At 56.4% G+C, this 22608-nt stretch overlaps 1 protein-coding gene across 2 annotated transcripts in view; it reads left to right on the forward strand.

Annotated features, from left to right (window-relative positions):
* Positions 1 to 22506, forward strand: part of ERI3 (ERI1 exoribonuclease family member 3) — a 140781-nt gene extending 118275 nt beyond the window's left edge. For both annotated transcript variants that reach the window (XM_054072408.1, XM_054072409.1), the window contains exon 8: positions 21037 to 22506. In XM_054072408.1, coding sequence (XP_053928383.1) covers positions 21037 to 21119 — 83 coding nt within the window. In that variant the 3' untranslated portion in view covers positions 21120 to 22506. The remainder of the gene's footprint in view (positions 1 to 21036) is intronic.
* Positions 22507 to 22608: the final 102 nt, after the last annotated feature.

A 22608-nucleotide genomic window follows, 5' to 3' on the forward strand; every position in this document is an offset into this window, starting at 1 on the left:
CCAGAGCTGTGTTTGAGAGTTGTATCCTTCTGTCCTTGAAGCTCACCACCTTCCCAGCACTGGGGCTTTCCCAGATACCAAGAGGTAGATGCTTCCTTCTTGCAGACATTGTGCCCGTGGCATGGAAACTGGGTGATGGCTTGGATGGTCCCACCTGGAGGAAAGCCTCCCTTCCTGGGGGACAGCAGGGATCAGCAGGGAGAGCTCTCGCTAGAGAAACCCAGGCCCTGCTCCTGTCCTCATTTCTGATCAGCGACTCCCGAGCACCCAGTGGCATCTGTCCTGGAGGAGGCCCCGTGGGGACACCCTCCAAAGACCAAGGCTCTTCCCCAGAAGGCAGCAGTGGGACACAGGGTTCAGCAAGCATTTCCCGAGTGTTTATCACAGCTCCGAGGTCTGTGATGTGAGGCCCCTGATGGATGCCTCCATTCACAGACTTGACATTATGATGTACAGGAAGCCTAGAGACATATAGATTTTCAAAGTGGCCACTTTGAGCATAATTATAAATATCCAACCTCTTTACATAGTGAATTACTGCCAGGAAAAGAAGGCCCCGGGAGGGCTGAAATTCTGGCATCCAGGCTTGCTCGAGAAAGAAGCCTTGGTGGAGGTTCCCCACTCATTTTGGGGAGCCAGGAAGGGATGGGTATTACGGATGATGCCTTTCCCATCACATGCCCCTCAACAGCTTCCCTGCAGTGCTGGCAACGTCTCTTTATGGGGACATCTCCCAGGCACTGCCTAGGACCCTCTCCTCCTCTGCCTGTCTTCACCAGCACACTGCAACCTGATTTTAACTGTTTCTGAGTGACTGGCTCCCCTTCCAGATCACAGAACAGAGCATCAGGGGCATCGGGGAGCTGGGAGCAAGCGCTTCCGTTCTCTGTGCCTGATCTGTGGCCCCAAGGACCCAGCGAAGGAGAGATCTTCCCCTAGCTCATGGCCAACTCATCTCCTTCCACTTGCCTTTGAAGGGTCCCAGCCCACAGAGGGTTGGGTTTGGCATGGAGGGACCAGTTTTGGGGTGGGCAGAAGATCTTCCCAGCAATATGGATGCTGGATGCAAACTGCAGCAGAGACCAAGGCACAGTCAGGAGCCACTTTGGACCCAGAGGCTACTACAAAGAAAGGCAGCTATCCTGGAGGGAATCATCTGGAAGTAGCTTTGTCATGCTTTTCTCTTTTGATGGTTTGGATGGTGTCAGGGTATCAACATTTCCCTCTCCGTTCTGGAGGTGGGACAAATGTGCCCAAGGGAGGGTATCTCTGTGGGCAGTGATGTGTGTGTCCCTGTGCATAAGCATATAAGCTCCAACAGGCATCTGTCATCGCTTTCCCTGGGCTTGGGCTGGGGCACACTGGAATATCACAGGGGAAAACAAAGAGGATCTTTGAGGATTTGTGTTCTGTTTGCTAGTGGGGTCTGGAGGAGAGAAGGTCAAAGAAGAAAATTGGAGCTGAATTGAAATCAATGGCAGGTGGAGATTAGAACGGTGCCCCAGTGAATGGCAGCGAGCTGAGGGGAGGCTGGGGGAGGGCTTTAGCTCTCCAGGTTAGGACCTCCTAGCAGACCCTGGTTCTGCTCCATGGGGGTGCGAATGCTCCAGACAAACAGGGACCATTAAGCCAAGGACTTACTGGTGGACAAGGGCTGGAGTAGCCAGAGGTTGCAGATGGCAGCAGGAGACCAAGGTGATTTAGTGTTGGATTGAATTCCACTCCTTCCTTCCTTCTCTGTACGTCTTGCCAGCCTCAGTCTGCTTCCTCATCTCAGTTCTTTGTCCTCATTTCCTTGCCCCAGTCCCTTCCCGCAATTCTCTGGTATCATTTCAGCTCTCCCCACCACCAGCACCACCAACTCTCTTGTTGCTGTTTCCTCCTGCTTCTCCTGCTCCCTGACTCCAGCTCTTGTTGGCGCAAGGGTTTCAATGAAGCAGTTTCCTCCCTTGCGCTTCCTGGGGAAGTCATCGTGCGCCCGGAGAGCCGGGACCCTGCTCCCTGTGCAGGTGCCTGGACTGGGTGTTGGGGGATTGCAGCAGCTGGGAGCAGGGAAGCTGCCCTGGGGCTGGGTGTCAGTGCACGTGTGGCCACCCAGGGCCACAGGCAGGGCTGACTTGGCCCAAAGTTAGCAAGATCCCAGTGGGAAATCCAAAACATTCGCTGGCCCCAAAATTACCTTCCCGACAGACTTCAAGGCTTTGTTCCAAAACATCTGGGCATACACAAAAAAAACCCTCCAACAACAAATAGCTGGAATTTAAGGGAAATAGCGACATATTTTTCATTCTTGTTGATGGCAACGTATTAATAGTACAGGTTGGAATTTCCTGGGGAAAAAAAAATCAGTGTGAATCAGACATCCAGCATGGAATATCTGGGCTGAATTGCTAAACTTTGGGGACAATTGAGATAGGTCATGTCAGAGCAAGGGGGAACCACCAGCCCTGGTTTTTCCCCCACCACTGCCCCCCGCAGTGTGCTCCTGGGGCTGGGGCAGCCCGGATCCCAGCTCCTGTGGCCCCAGACCTGCAGGGATCGGGCTTTGCTCTTGCTGGCGGCCCTGTGCACTGCAGCATGTTGCACATCACCCAAGGAACATTAATTAACATTGTTGGAAGATCTTAGGAAAGGTGCAATTTGAATGATCTGGCACCGCAGTCATTCAGTTGCTGAGTTAATTCAATCCTTGCACACAGAGCTCCTACAGATTGTTGGCTTTAAACAAACAGCAGTGACAGATTTGTTGCTGCGGAAATGTGGTCATTAAGTCGGGAGCGTGTGTTTGACCTGAAAGCGATTGAGTGATGGATGCAAGTCATTTTAAAGCTGCAGCAGCAAAAAGGATGCTCCTTTCGGAGAGCAATCTTGCATCTGAGGAGTGTAAATAATTTAAACAAACAAGTAAAGTAAGGTGAAAGCAGTACCGTTGGCCACTCTATTGTATTACGGCACTAAATGCAGAGCAGGGCGGTGCTGCTGGGTCTGTGGTGAAGGAGAGCTCCTTTGCACAGGACTAGCATGAAGAGGTGCAAGGTGCCAGCTCTGGGGCTGTCCCCAGGGAAAAGTGGTACCAGCCAAGCTCGCGTTCGGAGTCTCTTTGTAGTCACTGATGGGAGCTGTGCACCCACACAGCCCTCTAAGGGCAGGCAGTGCAAGCGCTGTGGGATCCTCGAGGAACAGGGACCAAAGCAGCTAGGTGGGTATCCCCCTGATCTCCTGCAGTGTAGGACTGTCCCACTCTGCCTGCTCCTCTCGCCAAGCCAAAGGCATACAATATTCCCTTGACTTCCAGACCCATAGTTCTGGTCCAACAAGGATGCTCTGGGAGCCGGGAGCTCAGTACACTGTTGGGCTGCTACTCCGTGCCGACCTTGCGCTGAGCCATCCTCTCATGGCTGTTGATGATCCTCTCACCCACAGGCTGTGAGCTGGGAGGGAGCGTTAGAGCTGCACCGGTCACGTCGCATGGGTCTGTGCCTTCCGCCACTAGAATTGGCGTCCCAGTAATGAGGCTGGTAGTTACTGTGCACTGGAAGCAGCCACTGCTTAAGCCTCAATATCTCGGCCATTTAATTTAATGGGGTTTTTTAAATACCAAAAGCAATTAAGTTCACATTGTGAGCTAATCGCCTACAAAATTTCATTTCAAAGATGCTCAGGCTGTTTGTGAGAGAATCGCCAGAAAGAGACCCAAATATGTCACTATGTCCATCCATTTGTCCGTCTCTACCTTCCCTCTTTCTCGGCCAGACTTCTCAAATGGAAACAACCGTGTTTTCTGTCTCCTGCTTTTCTGGCAGGCTTTTCCATGGTGTGAATTTTAGATGAGCAAGTTAAGCACCAGTGATAGGTGAAGGTTATAGTGCTTGGGTAGTACTGCAGGGTGAAAAACAAGGATTTGAGATCTGGCTGATGGGCAAGAGCCAGACTGCTGTTGTTGGGAAGTGGGAGGGCACGCAGCTGTGTACCCAGACCAGAAGGGGGTGGTGGGAGCTCTGCACTTAAGTGCCTCTTACCTGCTGCCTTGAGGCCGTGTGTCTGTGCTGCTGTACCTGAGGGTGTGAGCGGTGCCTGAGCAGCAGCACCTAAACCTTGCACAAGTCTTTTGGCTTTGGAAAAGTGTCCCAGGTGAGCTGTTTGCAGCGTGTCTACCCTATCCCTCAGCATCTTACCTCACATGCCTACCTTCCTGCTTCTCCTCCTTCCCTGACAGCCCCAGCCGTGGCATCCAGATCCAGCAGCCCCGCAGAGGATAGCTTGCCCGTAGGCTGCGGGGCTTTATCAGATCGGAGAAGAGCCAGAGGTCTTTGCTAGAGATTACTTGTTCTCCTAAACAGCTGTGTTACTGAATACGGAATAATCCCCCCCTCAACAGCCAGCTGGGGGTTTCGTTTCCAGCTGGGGAGTTCGCTTCCACCTGGGGGGTTCATTTCCTGCGCTGTGGCTATCGTGTTAATGCTCTTGCCTTAAAGCACCTTTGCTGCCCGAGGTGCCCACGTGCTGCTCGTGACCCCGTCGGTGCGATGGGCAGGGGCACGCTCCGTACCGCTCCCTGCCAAGCATTGTGCTGAGCCATGCGCTGGTTCTGGATGTGACACTGTCTGCCGGACCCCAGCCGGTTTCCCCCAGTGTCAGTGGGGAGGTGATTTATGGAGTCCTGCACGCACCCGGCGAGTCCAGCTCTCTGTGTTTCAGGGAGATCCATCGCGCAGGGAGGGGAGGTCACCACGTTGCAGGTTTGCTAACCTTGCCCGCTTATTAAAAATGGTAAAAGCCTCCCTCAGGACTCGTGAAGTATAGATCCAGAGAGCTCCATATGCTGTTCCCCTTAATGAGATGTCTGCCTGAAGAGCAATAGCAAAACACACCATCCAGTTCAGGGTCCCTATAGCTAGATGGCCTGGCTGTAAACAGAGCCGTCCGTCTTAATGGGCTATCGTGTAAAAACTTCTCCCAGTCAATAAATCAAAGGGGCTCCATTTATATCATGTGCTGCCTTCGCTATTAGGCTGCCGGTGGATGGCATGTTCTGATACAGAGCTCCCCAGGACCGCCAGGCGAGGCCACAGGCTCTAATGGGCATTTAATTTAGGCTTCCCCTTGCTGAAACCTGTGAGGAGCTCAGCAGCTGAGGCTTGGCAGGGGATCCCTCTTGGTTTGGGATTGCCCTGCCGTGCAGGAAGGGGCACGCATGGATCAGGCCCTGGCTGGCATCACCTCCCCTGCCCTGCTGGGTAGGAGCCTCTGGGGTACAGGGGACACTTGGCAAGCTGCTGGGGACCAGACCTTCCCTGGGAAGGGGTGCATGGGGCTGATGAGCACCCCGCTCGTCCGGGAGCAGCAGCAGCAGCAGCTTGGCGCAGGTATTTATTTTTCATTCCCTCCCTTGTGCTGCTTGGTTGCCACCGGAGGGAAGTTCCGCTCCAGCCACCATCCCAGGCAGAGATATTAGTCCTCATTACTAATTAAAGGAAGCAGGAGTAATTGACGGATGGTGGATGGCGGGGGAGCCGATGTGATGAACGGCCCCTGTCCCTGTGCTGGGGACGCATGCTGAGCGCTACCTGTTAGCTACAAATAAACAAACCTGATAAATAATAAATAGTTTGAGAAGAGTGGCCGAGCATTATTTAAATTAATAGGGATTAGAGGGAGAGGCCTGAAAGAGCATTCCTCCGGATGAGCTATCCCTGCACGGGCAGGGACTCATTTGTTGCAGGCTGGAGTAAACAAGGAGATGAGGAGGATTCATCATGGCAGGGCCTTGTGGCGCTGCTCGGGCTGGAAATGGCACAGCCGTGCTTTTCCTGGCTGTGCCAGGGCTCCCGTGTCCCTGCCGCCTCGCTGGTGTCACACCTCCGATGCCCAGCTGGTGCGTCAGGTGCGGTGGGGAAGCTGGAGTGCTGGAGAGGAGCCACATGGAGTGGGTGCTCAGCTCCATGGAGTGGATGCTCAGCTCCAGCTCTGCCAGCGGGATCTCACGCTGTGGTAGGGCACCCCACAGGTTTTCTGTCCAGGTTGGTGGGCACCCAGGCTGCGTGGCAGCAGGTGCCTGCATCCACCCAATGCATCCACTGGCCATGGTTTGGTCTCAGGCCACAAATCCAGCTGCCGGGGGGGGTCTTCCCTCACCGCCTGACATTTGGATAAACCCCCAGCCTGCTGGGGTGGCAGAAGGAGGAGGGATGCCGAGGAAGGGAAAGAGGGGAGGGCAGGTGCTCTGCTCGCTATCACATCTACTCCATCTTATCACCACGGTAATTTGATGATAAAAAATAATCCGAGGCTGGAAAGGAAACATGTGTAGTGGAGTAAAGATTGAATGTAGGTGGATTGTGCCCTGGGGCTGCGGCTGGGAGATAGAAGGAAATGTCCTTCTGTTTGACATACTGCCGAGACGCTGCTCACCGAGTGCTGCCCGCAGCGTGGGGACCCCGACAGCCAGTGTGCGGTGTGGCAGGCAAGAGGGTGCCTGCACCCCAAAGGTGCTGCCCCCCATCCAGCCACCCCACAGCTCGCTCCCAGCGTGCTTCAGGTTTCCCCCGCTTTGGTTATGCTTCACAACTCATTTGATCAGCTGTCAGTAGCCAAATGTCTTTTTTAAGGAGTGGGTTATAGCCACTAATGTACTGAATGCTATTGCACTGGCTGCAGTTAGTGTTCCACGGCTAAATTACTATAATTAATGTTCCACTAGAACTGTTTGTAACAGGCGGCTGCGGGAGCCCCGGGTCTGGGCTTTCACAGCCACTGAATTATCTCCTCCCTGGAGAAGGAGCCTCTCGCAAGGGGAGGGCCGAGGTCAGCACTGGGACAGGCAGGCACAAGCCAAGCTGGGCTCCAGTAGATGGGGAACCCAAGAGCTGTTCCTCCCCGTGTTCCCCATCTTGGCTTCTCCCCTGCGGAGTGTGCCTGGGCGCACGGTGGGCTGTGACCGTGCTCCGCGTTGGGGTGCCACAGCACTGCCGCATCATCCACCAGCCCCAAGGCATCACTCGCCGCCTTCCACCAGCTGCGTTATGAAGATGAAATGCAGTGCCTAGAGAAAAGCTCCCCAAAAAAAACTCACAAAGGGTGGTCAGCAGGGACACTTTCCCCTGTGCCAAACACAGTAGCTCTGCCCACCAGGGATAAAAATAACGATGATAAGCTCTTCCCACCAGGGCAGAACACACACCCGCAGCAAAGTTGCACCCAAATCCATCCCTACCTCCCTTGCTCCCCCTTTGCCTCCCGGAGATGCCAGAGGCGCAGGGAGAAAAACTGCTCCAGGGGCAGGGAGGCGCACACACCCCTTGTTTCGCTAAATGCATTCGTTCAATACCTGCAACAAACAGATTAGCCAGGGCTTTATCAGGGACAAGAGAAGGGAGAGCAGTGTGATAATGGTTTTCAGCAAATCCTCAGGCTGTCACAGATTAGAGCGGCCACGGCAGGAGCATTATCAGCCCTTTCCTCCTCTCCCCATCGCCTCCCCTTTTGTCTCCTCTTGCCATCGGATTTCTCCAGCCAATCTATCCGGGCGAGAGCCAGGCAGATACAAGACGAAGTCGGTTTCCATCTGATCCACGATTGGTTTTTCCCGGCAGCCGATCCGTGTCGCAGCATCGATCCGCAGGCCCCCCTCTCAGCGCTCATCACCTTCCGTGTGTGGAGAGGAAGGTGGCGGAGGGAAGGGGTGCTTCAAACTCGCCGTGTGCCATCGATCTGCGGGCAGGAGCACGGCCAGGCCAGCCCTGCCAGGCACCAGGGGCACAAGCCACCTGCCCTCATCACAGGAGTTTAAGTGGCCGTGACCTTGTTGTTGAAGGAGAGGAATGGCTTCAGAGAACCAGCAGGAGGAGGGGGCTGAGCCCCCGTTCCTCCTGGCTGGGAGCTGTGCGACACTCGCCATCCCACTGAGGGGCAGCTCGGTGAGACTGGCACCTGGGCAGCAGGAGCTGGCTGGGAGCATTGTCCTCTCAGAGGGGACACCCACATCCTCACGTCTGCTCCCCATCTGTCTGTGCCACACCACGCTGCGACCGGGCATGAGTGGGGACCCATCCTGGCTCTGCAGCTTGCCGGAGCCTGGGGGAGAGGTGCTGTTGGGTGGCAGCTGTTGGGTTAATCCTGGTGCGTGGGCAGCTTCTTTCTCAGGAGAGCAGATGCTGGAGAGGGTCACTTTTCCTTTTGAAGACTAGGGACAAGGCTGCCCTTCCTCCTGATAGCTACAATAAAGCTGCTTGCAGGCAGCAAGTGGCAGCAGGCACGGAGCTTGCGGAGATACCTGGAGATGCTCAGAGGCCACTGCCCTATGAGCAGGGCAGTGGTGCTGTGCATCCCTGCATCCCTGGGGCCAAGCTGAAACGTCCCAGTGTGACTCTCTGTGCTGCCTGTCACCCCCCATGCCCCTCTGCCAGGCTCCTGCGACAACTCTGCCTCCTCTTGCCTTCCCTGGCTCACCCAAGGGACAGTGTGCGGGTGGGTGGGAGGGCAGGAGGGGATATAACAAGTAATGGCCCCGAGTGTGGAAACAGTGTTAATAAAGTGTATTTCACTTTTAATTTTGACATATAATGTAATGATCTTTTTTAAGGCCCTATCATATTATCTGCATGACTAGATTATTGAGTCTTCATCATCTCCAGATAAATTTATGACCAGGATGATGCTTGGAATTTATTATCAGTCAATAGAGCTCAATACTGTAACAAGGCGTGTAATAAGATATACATATTTAATGATCCGGAGTAAAACAGCCCCGCTAATGGGCAGGATGAGACAGAGGCTGGAGCATTAATTTCCATCCCCTGCCCCTTTCTGCCGGAGCCTGCTCTGTTCACACGGGATGGAGCCCTGGGGTCCCACGTGTCACCCAGTGTGGGCTGGGAGCAGGGACCAGCTCTGGGGGGTGCAGGGGAGCACAGTCCTCATGCTATCGCGGCTGGGAGCACGTGCCTGCTGCACGTACGCAGCGGGAATGCTGCACGTTAGCGGGAAGGCACATGTGTCAGCCTGTCCCTGTGGGCAATGTGCAGGTCTGCGTCTCCCATAGTGCACAGGTCTCTCCAATGTGGCTCTGTAGGTCCATCTGACATCCCCGGCTGCATCACGTATGGGCCTGGCATGTGTCTGCCGCCTTCTAGCCTGTCGCTCTGGGTGAGCATTGCATGAAGCTGCCACACGGGCAGCCACCACGACGGCTGGCGAAGGACTTCTGGTGCTTTCCATGTTTCACAGGCAAGCCTGAAATTCTCCATCTGGGACGGCAAGCTGCAGAGCCCGGGTGGATGGCCAATCCCTGTCCCCATTGGGCGAGGACACCTCCAGTCGAGCAGTCTCAGTGCAAAGCCCTTGGTGGGGGGACAATCCCATGTGAGCTGCGCTGGCTGTGCCACCGGGGCAGGGTGGTCCATGCTCCCACTCACTTGGACGCATCCCTGGCAAGAGATTGAGCAGCGCTGGGGTGAACACACGCCGGGGAGCGGGGCAGGTCTGTGTGCCAAAGCACCCCAGCCTTGCGTGCGGCTGCCCGCAGACGGAGTCGTGTCGAACGGGAGCCCGCCTCCCTCGCCAGGTTATATTTCGAGCTGCCGGCACTGATTTTTTCAGCCTTTGGGATGTTATTAAATTAGTTTCCTAGGACTTTTAATAAGCACTTTTGATGCCTTTGAAGCATGCGGCTTTGTGGGAAGATTACAGTCCCGCATCCATCTCGCTGGGAGAGAAACAATGGCAGCAGGGCTGGCGTTTGATCTCTCCTCCAGAAGGCGAGAGAGGGTTTGTGTGAGACAAAGAGGTGAGCTGCTGATTTGGAGCTAATGTTTAAAAATAGGTAGGTCTCCCTCCAAGATAAAGAGGCCTGCCCTTCTCTGTGTAATCGCCTGCCTCTGCCTCGCTGGACCTGCAGAAACACTGCTCGCTTTATTTGAATGCTTCGAGTGCAGCGCCGCGGTTTGATTCTGGGTCCTTTTAAAGCAATAACTAGGCCATCTGACCAAGCTTTAAAGAGCAGAAGAACTTTCCATTAGGACTCGCCACACACTCTTGGCGGCACTGGAATTGCATCTTTGCCTTTTATTTCCTTTCTCTGACATCTCGTGTCACTCACAGGCAGGAGAAACTCGGCTTTATAAACTCTCCCATCTCTCCCTTGAAATTTCTCCCTAATTAAGGTCCCAATCCCAGTGGTGGGACTGGATGTCGGGAGCTGGATGTGGAGCGGAACCGATGGCCAAGAGGTGTCAGGGGTTTGCGGGGTTCAAAATGCCCGGCAAAACCCCAGAGTCTGGCCTTCCGCTGCTCTAAATAAACCCTCCATCAGAGCAGGGGACGGCAGCACACGGAGAGGATTCAGGAGGCAGGGACACCTGCACCGGTGCTGGAGACCAGCAGGAAGACAGGCTGAAGTTTTCCCTGCAACCTGGGTACGTCCTGGTCCCCAGCAGGATCAGTCAGGGACAGGGAGACAGCATCTCCCACGCCTGACTGTCCCCTCAGCTGCCACACAGCAGAACCAGAGCCACCATCCCCGCTGTGCCAAACATCCGCATGCCCGGCGCTGGCGCAGGCTCTGGCAGGGACCATCGGGTGAGTTATACACCACGAGCACCTGGCTCCGGCCAAGCATGCCTTTGCCGTGGGGAGAAAAGGCGTCAGGGGAGCCAAATTCCCTTTATCTGTGGATAACTACTGCTGCCTTTAATAGCCTGGAATAAACTAGCCATAAATATCCTGATCATAAGTGCTTAGATATGGCAACTTTACACTGAACAGAGGTTTTAACCTTCCCTGGGAGGATACCCAGCTCTACATCACTGACTGTTTCCATCCAGCTGCACGACCGAAGACAAGCTCTAGGTGAGCTGCTCGGAGCGGCCGCACCTGCTGTCGCCGGCTCTCAGCCCAGCGCAGCCCCAGTCCTCATCCCAGTTTTGGGGCAGGACGTCCCTCCTGCGCTCAGGGCCTGGCTGCTGCCGCCCGTGTCCTGCTGGAGGGGCCGGGAAAGAGCCATCCCACCGCACGCTGCCCGCCCTGGGGTGTGCACGGGGAGAAGGGGCGATGGGGCAGCCCCTGGGCACCCTGCAGTGCGACGAAGCCCCCGCGCCCTGGCAGCGCTGCCTGCTCCCACCAGCACCTCCCGGCATCTCCAGTGGCCGGGACAGTCCTGGCTGTGCAGGCAGGGCAGAGGCAGAGGCAGAGCCAGGGTGGTGACGGGCCATGGGCCGCGCGACACGGCTGCAGCACCATCCCATCGCCTGGATTCCTCTCTTGTGCTGCACTGGTGGGGCTGGAAATGCCTGCAGGGCTGCTGCTCGCTCCCCTCCCCTGCCTCGCCCAGCTCCTCCTGGCAGCTGCCCGCAGCTCTGCCATCTGCCCGGGCTACTCAAGGAGACTGTTGCATCTGCTAAGCCACCCCGAGGTGCTTCTAGACCTTTCCCTGTGCTTTGCTCTGACATCCCGGGCTGTTTTCCAGCAGCACCTGTGGACCGGGGCCCTCCATCCGTGTTGCAGCGGCAGGCACCAGCCTGGCCATCCCCGGCATCCAGGAGGAATAGGTGCCAAGAGCACCTCTGCCCTGGTCCATGCCCAGTTCCAGCCGGGTCTCCACAGTCCCTCAGCCCCAGCAGGTGGGGGATTCCTCACAGAATCATAGAATCGCTGGGTTGGAAAAGACCTTTGAGATCATTGAGTCCAACCGTACCTGTCCACTACTAAATTATATCTCTGAACACTTCATCTGGCTGTCTTTTAAACACCTCCAGGGATGGGGACTCAACCACTCAGCTGTTCCAGTGCCTGACAACTCTTTCAGTGAGGAAATTTTTCTTGATGTCCAATCTGAACTTCCCCTGGTGCATCTTGAGGCCATTCCCTTCCATCCCATTACTTTCCTTTAAGGAATCACCAGCACTGGAGCCTGTGATTTACCGGACTCCTGTGGTGACCCACCTCGTGTTCCCCTTCCCACCCTCAGAGCCCAGGAGAGGGGCCCTGCGCCACCAACTTCTGCGGGAATTTGTCACCATCACCCTGTCCCCATACCAGCCCTGGTGAAGGGGGCAGCTTGCACCCTCCCTGCACCTCACCAGTGCCCCAGACCTGACTTTTATCTTGTACGGCGACTTTCAGGCGAGCTGTAAAACACTCAGACGAGTTAAATAATACACGACAGTGTACGGTATAAATTACAGGAATGCAGCGGTGGAGCGACATTGTATGCTGAATAAATTAAAGGCTGCGTGACTTAGAGGCGAGATTGATCTCCTGCCGAGCATTTTGTTTAGTGACGTGCTTGTCATAAGGGAGAGCTAATTAGGGGCGTGGAGGTGCGCAGCTCCGGCGCTGGGGAGTGCAGCGCTACCTGGGATGCCGAAGGTCAGCGGGGTCCCCGCAGTTCCAGGATTTGCTCTTTCCAAATCCGGCTGCATGCCGAGGTCCTGTTAGCTGGGTGCTGGCCATATTCTTGGGGCCGTCCAGCTCCGTCGCCCCAGGGTAATGGTTTGTGCCGTTACGGGGAGCTGCTGGGGTCTAAAAGTGGGTGTCTGGCTCGGGGAAGGCAGCTGGCTGATGGCTCTGGGTCTGCCCTGGGCGAGGGCTCATGGGGAGATAGAATTGTCCCAAGATCAGTCTTTTCCTGATGGAGCAGAACCGTGCTGCCGCAATCCTTTCGTCCTGCAGCCATTCCAAGCCTGTGCTGCCTCCTTCATCCCTGCTCATGATGACCCAGGGACCCCACCAGTGCAGGGGGACCCAGTGCTGGCCGAGCGGTGGAGCTGAGCGCTGTGGGACTGGTTTGGGGGCCGAATAGCATAAAAAGGCACGTTCTTGCCCGAAATCAGGTAGGGATTTTGTAATAGCAGGATACTGAGCTACTGAGGGAGGAGGAGGATTCTTGAGGGCATGGCTTGGGCTGGATAATTTTGGGGAAGATGTGCTTCCCCCTGGGGAGGTGGGTGAGAGGTTTGGGTGCTTGGCTGCCAACTTTAACCTCCAAACTCGGCGTCAAGTTTGGAGTCTCATCCTGCTGGGCCCTCCCGCGGGCAGCAGAGCAGGGATGGCTCCCACACCACGTCACGTCTGCCAGGAGGTCTGTCCCCACCAGCCGGGGAGCGATGCCGAGCAGAAAGGGACCAATGAGCACATGGCAGAGGTTGTGCCACGAGGCCGGCCAGGACCGTGCTGGCGGCCGGAGGCCGTGCTTGGGAGCGGGCTGGCCGGCGGGATGCACTCCCCTCTGGCTCGGCGGCTGTCTGTCACTCGGCAGGATTATGAGTAGTGAGCGTAATGCATCGGCGTATGAATAGGGTTGTCTGGCTGATGGTGATGTATCGTTTTTCATTACTGCCTCTCAAGCCCTCCCTGCTCCACGTGTGGAAATTCTATTTATTCCCTAATTTGTAAAAATTCCCTCCTTATCTGATACCAATCAGGGAGGGGTAATTGGCTCTCCAGGGCTAGCGGCTGGGGTCCTGATGAAGAGATATGTGTGTCTGCTCCGGCTGTCCAGGCACCCTGCCCTGCTGCACCAGCGACATGGGCCACAATTAATAATGATTTGCAAATGGCAGACAAGCAATAACGCAGAAAGATGTCCAGCCAGCCTCCTGCCCGCCCCTTAATTTCCTTCTGTAATATAAATGGCACGGGAATGAAAATCCAGCGCTATAAATTCTGAAATTAGTTATTCACCATAATAAATGGTTCCTTTTTTGGTGCGCGGGCCCCCCATCCTTCTGCCCCGACTCCCCCCCGACCCCTCCTCCCCTCCTACCCCCGTCGCCCGCTCCCTACTTCATTTGAGTCCTAATATGCAAATGCTGTAATTTAACGGGATGGTGAAGTTGATTTTCATGTTAACTTAATTACTTTGATTTATGAAGGGCTGGAATGCAGACACGGCTCCATCCTTCCCCGCCGCCCACTCTCGCCTCTTTGCGGTCCCGCTGACCTGATGCCTCTCTTGCCTTGTTCTTCCCTTTTTCCCTGTCCTCCCTTCCTTTTCTTGCCCAACTTTAGTGTTTTATTAGCTGCCTTTAAGTGGACATAAGTCCTCGCGACAATCGCATGATGCGGAGGACAAATTCCCCGTCCTGCCTTGTTTAATCGTGCCTGGATAATGGATGTATAATTGACTCATTTGAATGCTTTTGCCTACAGGAGTGCAGAGCATTAAATGTTTGATTGCCTTAATTTCCAAACAGATCATTATCCCCTTCTTACCCGCTCTTAATAAACACTTTATGAGGATTTTTTTTGTAAAGGGAAAAAAATCTCCACTCCTCGTACTTCTCTGAAGTGATAAACTCTAATTAAGTCTAATATTTAAAAATATGGTAATGGTGACTTGTTTGAATAAGTGGCCTGCATTTCCATAATTTCATTATTACGTAAAACACGCTAATTATTTGAAGTGTGCTTATTACTAAAAGAGAAATCTCCTTCTAATAAAGATGAAATTGGCTTTTTTTCCCTGTGTTGCTGCACACGCTGCTCCCCTTCCCTCCTGGCCGGTGAGCGGCCGCAGCCAGGAGCGGGGCGATGGCAACACTCGCTTTATTTGCCCGGGGATCCTGCCAGCTTGCGAAGATGCTGGATGCGTGGAGACAGTCACAGGGTCTGGAGGACAAACCGAGGGCTCTGCACACCCTGTGCCACCCTTGCCCCCAGCAATGTTGTTCCCGGAGCTGTTGGGGATGGTGAAAGAGAGCTCAGCCCCTGCTGCCCATCCCCTCCAGCTGGGATGCCACTGATCTCGGAGTCCTCACCTGTGCCGGGGTGTCCGGCAGCCCATGGGGCTGGCGAGTGTCTCGGCAGCCGGGTGTCCTGTGGTGCTGTATCCCGGCCACCCCGCTCTGCCTGCCCTGAGAGGGGCCAGCGCGTGATAGGCAGAGCAGTCCCAGTGCGGAGGATGGGAGGAAGCATCCCATCACCCTTGGGGTGACAGCGGCCAGCCCAGGCGGGAGGAAGCAGGTGCCCAGGGTATCAGTTGAATGCCGGGTGGGTCTGCTCGGCTGCCCGGATGCTTCCCAGGGATGCCTGGCACTGTCACCTCCCCACAGACCTGGGAACTGCCAGGTTGCCCCAGCTGGGATGAGCAGGATTTGGAGGCCTCACTGATCCCAGTGTGCAGGATGGGATGAGCATCCCATCTCCCTGGGACTGGGACAGCAACAGGTAGGGGTAGGGCGGGTATTAATTGTGTCCAGCGCCTCTCCAGCACCGTGCGGGCAGTCTGTGGCGGGGCAGGCAGGGGAGGCACTGGGATGAAGTCAATATAAAACTAATTTTCTTTTCTTCATGGAGAAATGAGGTGTGTGGCAGTAACGTAATTGCAGATAATGAGGTAAGTTATTCTTAATATTCTGCGTGTCGCTGTCAGCTCCACCTATTAATATACCTGCCGGCTGTGTGGGGCACGCGGAGCCCCTCGCCCCGCGCAGGATTATGAGGCCATTCATTTGGGAACAGCCTGGCAGGACCATTCCCGGTGTCCCCACGGATCCCTTCAGGCTGGGAGCTCTGCCATGTCCTTGTCACCGCTGTGGCTGGGCATCTCGGTGTCCCCAGTCTGCACTGCTTGTCACGGTGGGGATGGATGGAGACCAGATACAACTCCTTCCCGGCACCGGCAGGTGAGAGCCTGGCTCCACGTGCTGCGCAAACGCTGTCATTTCTGACCCCTGATGGCTGTCCCCTTGTGGGGACGTGTCCGCTTAGGGGGAGCATGGGGACACGGCGCCCAGCGCTCCCCTTGGCGATTGCTGGGGACACCGGCAGCAGTGCTGGGCTGCGTGGGGACTGCCCGGCTCTCGCTGGTCCCAAGGCCACTTGCTGTCACCTGGGGTGGACAGCAGGGAGACGAAGGGCGGCGGTGGCCGGGCGGCCCTGTTTCCACTTTGCAGGGAGCTGTTATACAAAGGCAGCAGTGATATTATTCATTAACAGTAATCTGCCATTAGAACATTGACAAATGGCCCCTCGTCGCCTGAGCATCAGTTCTTGTACAGCCCATAAAGCATGGGGACAGTTTAAATATGGACCTGCTCGGCTCGGGCCAGGGGTGATCTGTCTTCCCAGCCATAGCACAGGTGCGGCGGGGCTGCCTCCAAATGAGCACATTTAGGGGGGCCCTGTGCTCCCCCAGTCCTCCTTCTGGAACTGAAAAGCTCCCTCCTTGCACTGTGAGCGTCTCGGGCCAGCACACAGTGGTCACAGCAGCATTTAGCCCTCCAAGTCCCCGTGGCAGTGGTGTCCAGGTGGTCTGGTCCCATGGGAGGTGGTCAAAATGCTGGCAGGACAGCCAGAGTGGGGATGCGGCCCCTTGCCTTGTCCCCAGCGCCTGAGGTGGGTGCAGAGGTGATGCTCTCCCCAGGTGACCATTGCTTCTCTTGGCAGTCCATTCCCATGGTGCAGCCGCATCGTCCCCCAGCTGTGGGCCAGCCTCTTGGTGCCTAAATCCTTGTATTTGTCCCGGGTTCACGGCGGTGCCACTGCAGCAGCCGGAGGGAGGGCGCACACCAGGTGCTGAGCCCAGCACCGCAGACTGGGAGGTTTCTGCCTCCATCCTGGCAGAGGAGCAGGGTGCATCCATCCAGAGGGTCCATCCATGCAGAGGAGCATCCATCCAAGGACAAGGGCAGCCGGTGATGCTGAACAGCAGCAAACTCCAGCCCTAAAAATACAGGTCCTGCACCCTGCGTGTGTGCACTTGCTGCTGTTCTGAGCTGTCACCATGGCCATGCGGAGGGGCGGGGATGTGGGTGTCGAGGCAGTGCAGTGTCACAGTGGGTCATAAAATCCTTAGCTTGGAAAAGACCTTTGAGATCATCGAGTCCAACCAACACCTCCAGGGATTGTGACCCAGCCACCCCCCCGAGCAGTCATTCCAAGGCCTGAGAACCCTTTTCGTGAAGAAATATTTCCTAATGTCCAACCTGAACCTCCCCTGGCACAGCTTGAGGCCATTCCCACTTGTCCTATCACTAGAGAGAGAAGAGACTCCCTTTCAGGGAGCTGTAGACAGTAGGATGACACTATAACACCAGGTGGAGGGGTTAAAACCCAACAAGGTTACGGGGCAAGGGGAGGTTGAGGTGTCCCCACTGCACCAGCAGCCTGGCAGGGAAAGTCCCAGAGGTGTCCAGGACTCAGCATCTTGGGCCAAGTTCAACCCTGGCTGTCCCAGGGAAAACGTGGCACTCGGAAGCCGCGGGACAAGGCGAGGGCAGGGAGGCAGGGCAGAGCCATCGCTGGGTTGGCAGGAGGCAGGATAACCCCAGGCTGACCCCTTCCTCACACACCATGCAACACCCCTAAATCAATTGCATCTTATTATTACAATATCAATATACAATATTCCTACAATAACACCATTGATTTTCTACTCAGAGGCTGCACCTCAGTCTGTTTTAAAGAGGAGGGAGTTAATAGTGCCCTCATTAAAAATCTATAGATTACCCCCCACCCCCAAAAAAGAAAAAGCAGTTTATATTCATTAGGGCTATTGAATATAAAGTAATATGTTTGTGTAGGACATTGGAGTAATGTGATAATCCGTCCGCATATCAGGGAGAAATCCACTTAGCAACCCTGTCAGCTTGACAAGAAAAATGTGCCCATAAAGTCAGGAATACATTGAGGGAGCGAGCGCGCGGAGAGCGGGGGCACGCGTGCGTGCGCGCCTGTGCGGCACCAGCAGAGCCACCTTCACCCCAGCCACGCGTCGCCCTGCCCAGGCTCGGGGACACCCCGGCAGCGCCTGGAGGTGTCCGGGGCCACGTACACCTGGGCTGGGGGTGGCAGTGGGCTCTGCACCCTGCCAGCCTCTGCGGTCCCAGGCTGGGTCACCCTGGTGGGACGGGGCCGGAGGGTGCCAGCCTGGGTGCCAGGGCAGTGACACCGCATCCGCGTGCACTCCGGGGAGAGCCGGGATGGGGCGCAGGGCTGCCCGATCCCCCTCACCTGCCCCAGAGTCCGCTCATCGCCCGCCCCGTGGTCACCTTTGCGATGGATTAAGTGCTGAAAGAGCAGCAAAGCAATCCCACTCGTGCTCTCTTAGACTGTCAATTGGCATTTTTGTAATAGAAATTCTTTTCACAAGGTAACGACGGCCAGATTTAGAGGATTTCATATTGCTAATAATTCCCCAAACAGCCATCTGACTGTGTTGTTTTAAAAGCCGCTTAGTTTTTTGCTTTGGAGTTTATGAAAATCTCCCACTCTAATATCCCGAGAGCCAGCCTATAATTGTGTTATTAAATCAATCGGAGCAGATTACATTGTAAAATCAATAGATGGCTGTAATTGCATATTAGAAAGTTGTTCTGCTGTTGTTGATTTTTTTTTACATGGATAATTATAATAAGCGTGTTTACCTTAGTGCTGATTTGGAATGAGTCTCACTAAATGACTTACGACGAGCTTGGCAGGTCATGGCATCGCTCGGGACGGCGAGGACGGTGCCAGGCGTGTGGGTGGCACCAACCCACTGGGGTCCTGCTGGCTTTGCAGGGCAGCAGCTCGGAGCCCAGGGCAGCTCCCAGCACGTCAAGGCTTTAGGAACACAGCAGGTGGGGTTTAGGAAGAAGACGGTGGTCCCAGAAGCTCTCCCCAAGGACCAGTTTGGAGAGCGCAGGACGTGCCATGGAGTTCTGCTGCCCAAGTCTCTGCAGTTCCCCTTTCAGCACTCCACGTCCCAGCAGCCCGTGCTGGCCTGGAGCGATGCTGGGGGCAAGGAGGTGGGCAGCAGGATGCCTGACAGCAGGGCAGGGCAGAGCCGGAGCTGAGCTTTCAAATCCGAGCCACCACCTGACACAGCTCAGAGCCCAGGATTTGCTTTGCTGTTCCTTTTTTAGGGGTTGCACTCCCCTGCCTCAGTTTCCCCAGCTTTTGAGCCACCTGTTGGGTCTCCCTGTTAGGTCCCACTGGAAGCTGGCATCAGGGACAGGTCCAGTGCTGGTTTCCTGGGGCTCAGCTGGCCAGAGGTGAGACAGATGGAGCAGGAGGTCCTAAGGATGGTGTGGGACTCACCTGAATGGGAACAAGTGACAGCAGGAGCTGGCAATGTGACTTGGCCGGGTGGGACGCCCATCCTCTCCAGGACCCTTCCGGAGCCATTGGTGCCACCTCAGCCAGTGGGTAGGATGGAGGCACAGAGAGATGAGCTTCTCTGCCACCACACCAGCTGGTGGGGCTGAGGACACCTCTCCTTCATGCCCAGCTCCCTCCCCTGGCGTGGCACACAGGCAGGGGGAAGGGGAGCCATAAGGAAGCCTGTGGGGACGCTCGGGATGCCCACAGCTTTGATGGCAACATTCCCTCTCCCACTGCCAGCCACCCACCAGGAGGGTCCTGAGCAGCTCAGGGCAGTCCCCCAGGGAGCTGCGCACAGTGGACGCTCCCTACACCGCCAGCCCGACGCTGGGGGGTGGACAATGGCTTTGCCACCAGGTCACGGGGCTGGGCAGGGCTGGCAGGGAAGAGCAAGGCAGGCTGGCAGCCCGTCCCTGCGGGTGGGCGCCCGGCAGCAGGGCAGTGCCGGCCGTCTGCGCGGGGCCCTCAATCGGCACGTGGCACTGTCAGCAGGCAGCCTGCTGTCTCCTAGACAGTGAAATATGGCCACAATTAGCCCGGATACAGTTCAATTATGATAAACAGCGTTTGCACCCTTTAAGCCGTGATTAAAAGGCCTCCTCCCGTTGATAGAGAGACCTAATTTCACATTATTATCGCTGTAGCTTGATTATAAAGCACTCCCTGGATTTACAGTTGGGAGATGGATGTGGAGGCTTCTTTATCATTTACACATCAGTAATGATGCAGCCTTCCCTCCACCACAACATCCATCCCGCGGCGGCGGGGAGAGGGGGGCCCTGCCTGCGCCCCCCTCGCGGGGCACCCTCTCCCCGTGTCAGCCGGGCCCCGCTGCCACATGCAAGTGGGCAAAGTCACCCTTACGGTAACAGCTTGATAAATGGGCGGGCGGTAATGAAATGGAGACATCAAGGCGTGGGGCGAGGAAGAAAGAGTGGTAATCGGAACGAGTGGAGCTGTCCCGAAACGGAGGGGAGCGGGAAGAAGGATCGCCTCTGCGCCGTGTGCTGTCAAGGGAGAAATTACACATTTACTCTTGCTTTTTCTTAAGGAGACGGCCCTCATAGATCAAAACATGGATTTACAAGCCAATTTTCAACATGAAATATAGACACCAGGAATCAATTTAAGCCCGGCTTCTATTTTAGCAAACGGTGCCTGTGTTTAGTCCCAGGTAAATAACACCAGCCGGAGCCTTCCCTCTCCCCATCACGGCTGTAGCGCTGCCAGACGGTACCCGGCACCCGCTTTGCCCGTGGCCCCACGCCGGGGATGGCTGTGGCTCACTGGCTGCCGGCGGGCACTGGGCAGCACGAAGTACCGGCTCTGGCTGTGATGGGGACACCCATGGTGGCAAGCAGAGAGAGCCAGGCGGCACGTGGCCCCTGCCCGAGGAGGGCGAGGGGAAGGAGAGGACCCTGTTTGGCTGGTGGAGAGCAGCTCTGGCATCACCTGCTGTCCCTGTCCCAGTGTGGGGACAGCCCCTTCGCTGGCCAGTGCCACCGAGGGACGAGGCGGTGGCAGAGGAGGCTGAGGTTGCTGGCACTGGGGTTGCTGGCACTGGGCTCACAGGGAAGCGGCTGCAGGCCAAGAGCTGGGGTCCAGCATGAGTCCAGCTTGTGGGAATGCTGCCTTTCCCACCCACCAGCTCCCCATGGGCTGTGGGGTGAGCACTGGCCTGGGGGAGCCAGGGATGCAGCAGCCGGCCTGGGCAATGCCACTACCCCTGTGAGCCGCCGGGTCCTGGGCAGAGATCCATCCCAGCGCATCACAGGGCCATACTGGGATGTAGGTGACCAGTATTGGGGAACCAGAGCACCCCACATTCACCCCACACTGCTGCAAGGTGCTCGGGGTAGAGTAGGGATGTAGCCCCAGTGTGGAGCTCAGGGCTTGATCCAGTAGCTCCCGGGCAAATTGTGGCTCTAACCTGGAATCTCTGTGCTCTCTCCACAGATGACTGTAAGAACATCGCCAACATCATGAAGACACTGGCCCATAGAGGCTTCATCTTCAAGCAGACCTCCAAACCCTTTTGATCCCCAAGGCAAGCCAGGCAAGGGCTGCATGTGCCCGGCGCCGGCGAGGCGGGGAGGACGGGCTCCAGCATTCAAACAAAACGGCAACCGAGGCCAGAGGAACCGACACAAAAAATCTCAATTTCAGCTGTTAACTCCAGTAGAGATTGTATATATGGGAAGGCAAATCTGTGTAGACCTGATGTGACTCCCTCTCTGGGCTGCTCCGGACATTATGCCATGCTAGCGGACAGCCGCGTAGGGCGCTTGCACCACATTTTAGACTCGTAGTTTGTTCTTTTTCTTTGGCTCCTGATTTCCAACCCACCCTCCATATCCTACCCCGTTCTCTCTCTCTCTCTCCCACCCCGTAGCCAGAGCATCCCCCATCTCCTTCCTGGCATGGGCCGTCCCCGCCTTCCCTTTTTTCTTTCTTTTCTCTGGTTTTATGTTTTCAGGCCCCGACGGCTGCGGTGCCCGGGCTGCGCTGACGGAGGCTCAGCAGTGTCGAGACGGCCCCTCGCCCTCCCCGCCAGCCCCCCGCCTCTCCCCTGAGCGCCTTTTCCCCTTTTTGAGTCAACACTAACCCCTCTCTGACTCCTGTATGTGACAAACGCGATCCGTCTCTTTATGTTCAAGGTGAAGTGCCTGTATTCTCCGCTGCAGAGCCCTTGGCAGCCCCACCGTGGGCTGCGGGGCCCCGGAGGGCTCCCTTCAGTGGGGCAGGGGGCCCAGCGGGCGGGCGGGCGACAGGAGGGAGGTGACAGTGTCCGCGCAGAGCCCCGTCCCGTCTGCTCGTGCCTCTTGTGGGGCTGGGTGGGATGCCAAGCCCTGCCCCAGCCCCAGCTCCACCGGGGCCAAGCTCGCCGCAGCACCGTGTCCATTGCCGGCGGTGGACGTGCCAGCGCACGCTGGTCCCCGGCCCACAGGTACCCGAGGAGGGGAGCTGCGAATTGCCCCTGACCCCGCTCCCCTCCGACCCCATCCCTCGGTTCCCAAGCTGAGGCTCAGCACGCCCGTGCCCACGGTCCCCACGGGCCATGCCGTGCCCCTGGCAGGTCCCCGCGGGCGCTCAGCAGCAGCTGGCTTGTTGACTGAGAGAGTGGCCGAGCGCATCCCCTGTGGCTGGGTGGGCTCCCGGCCGGCCAGGGCAGCCGTGGGGCAGGCTGAGGGCAGATGTCCCCCCTGGTGTCACCCAGCCCCGGGGCCCTGCTGAATGGAGCCCTCGTCCGGGCGCTGACCTGCAGGGAGGCTGCAGCCCCGGGCCCGTGCGTGCATGGCCTGGAGCGAAGCCGGTGATGGCAGCCAGAAGGGCAATACAGGCACTGAACTTGGCGGTACATGACTGCATGGTGTGTGGTGTTCCAGTTAAACCAACCGATAATGCAAACCCAGCATTTTCATTGTCTAGTTATTCCAATCCTTGCTGTAAATGTGCCACATGAATAAAGTTTGGGGGTAAAGGAGCCCGGGCTGTGCCCATGCATGTGTGAGTGTGCGCGAGGCAGCA

The sequence above is a fragment of the Cuculus canorus genome, chromosome 8 (assembly GCF_017976375.1).
Source record: "Cuculus canorus isolate bCucCan1 chromosome 8, bCucCan1.pri, whole genome shotgun sequence".
NCBI lineage: Eukaryota > Metazoa > Chordata > Aves > Cuculiformes > Cuculidae > Cuculus > Cuculus canorus.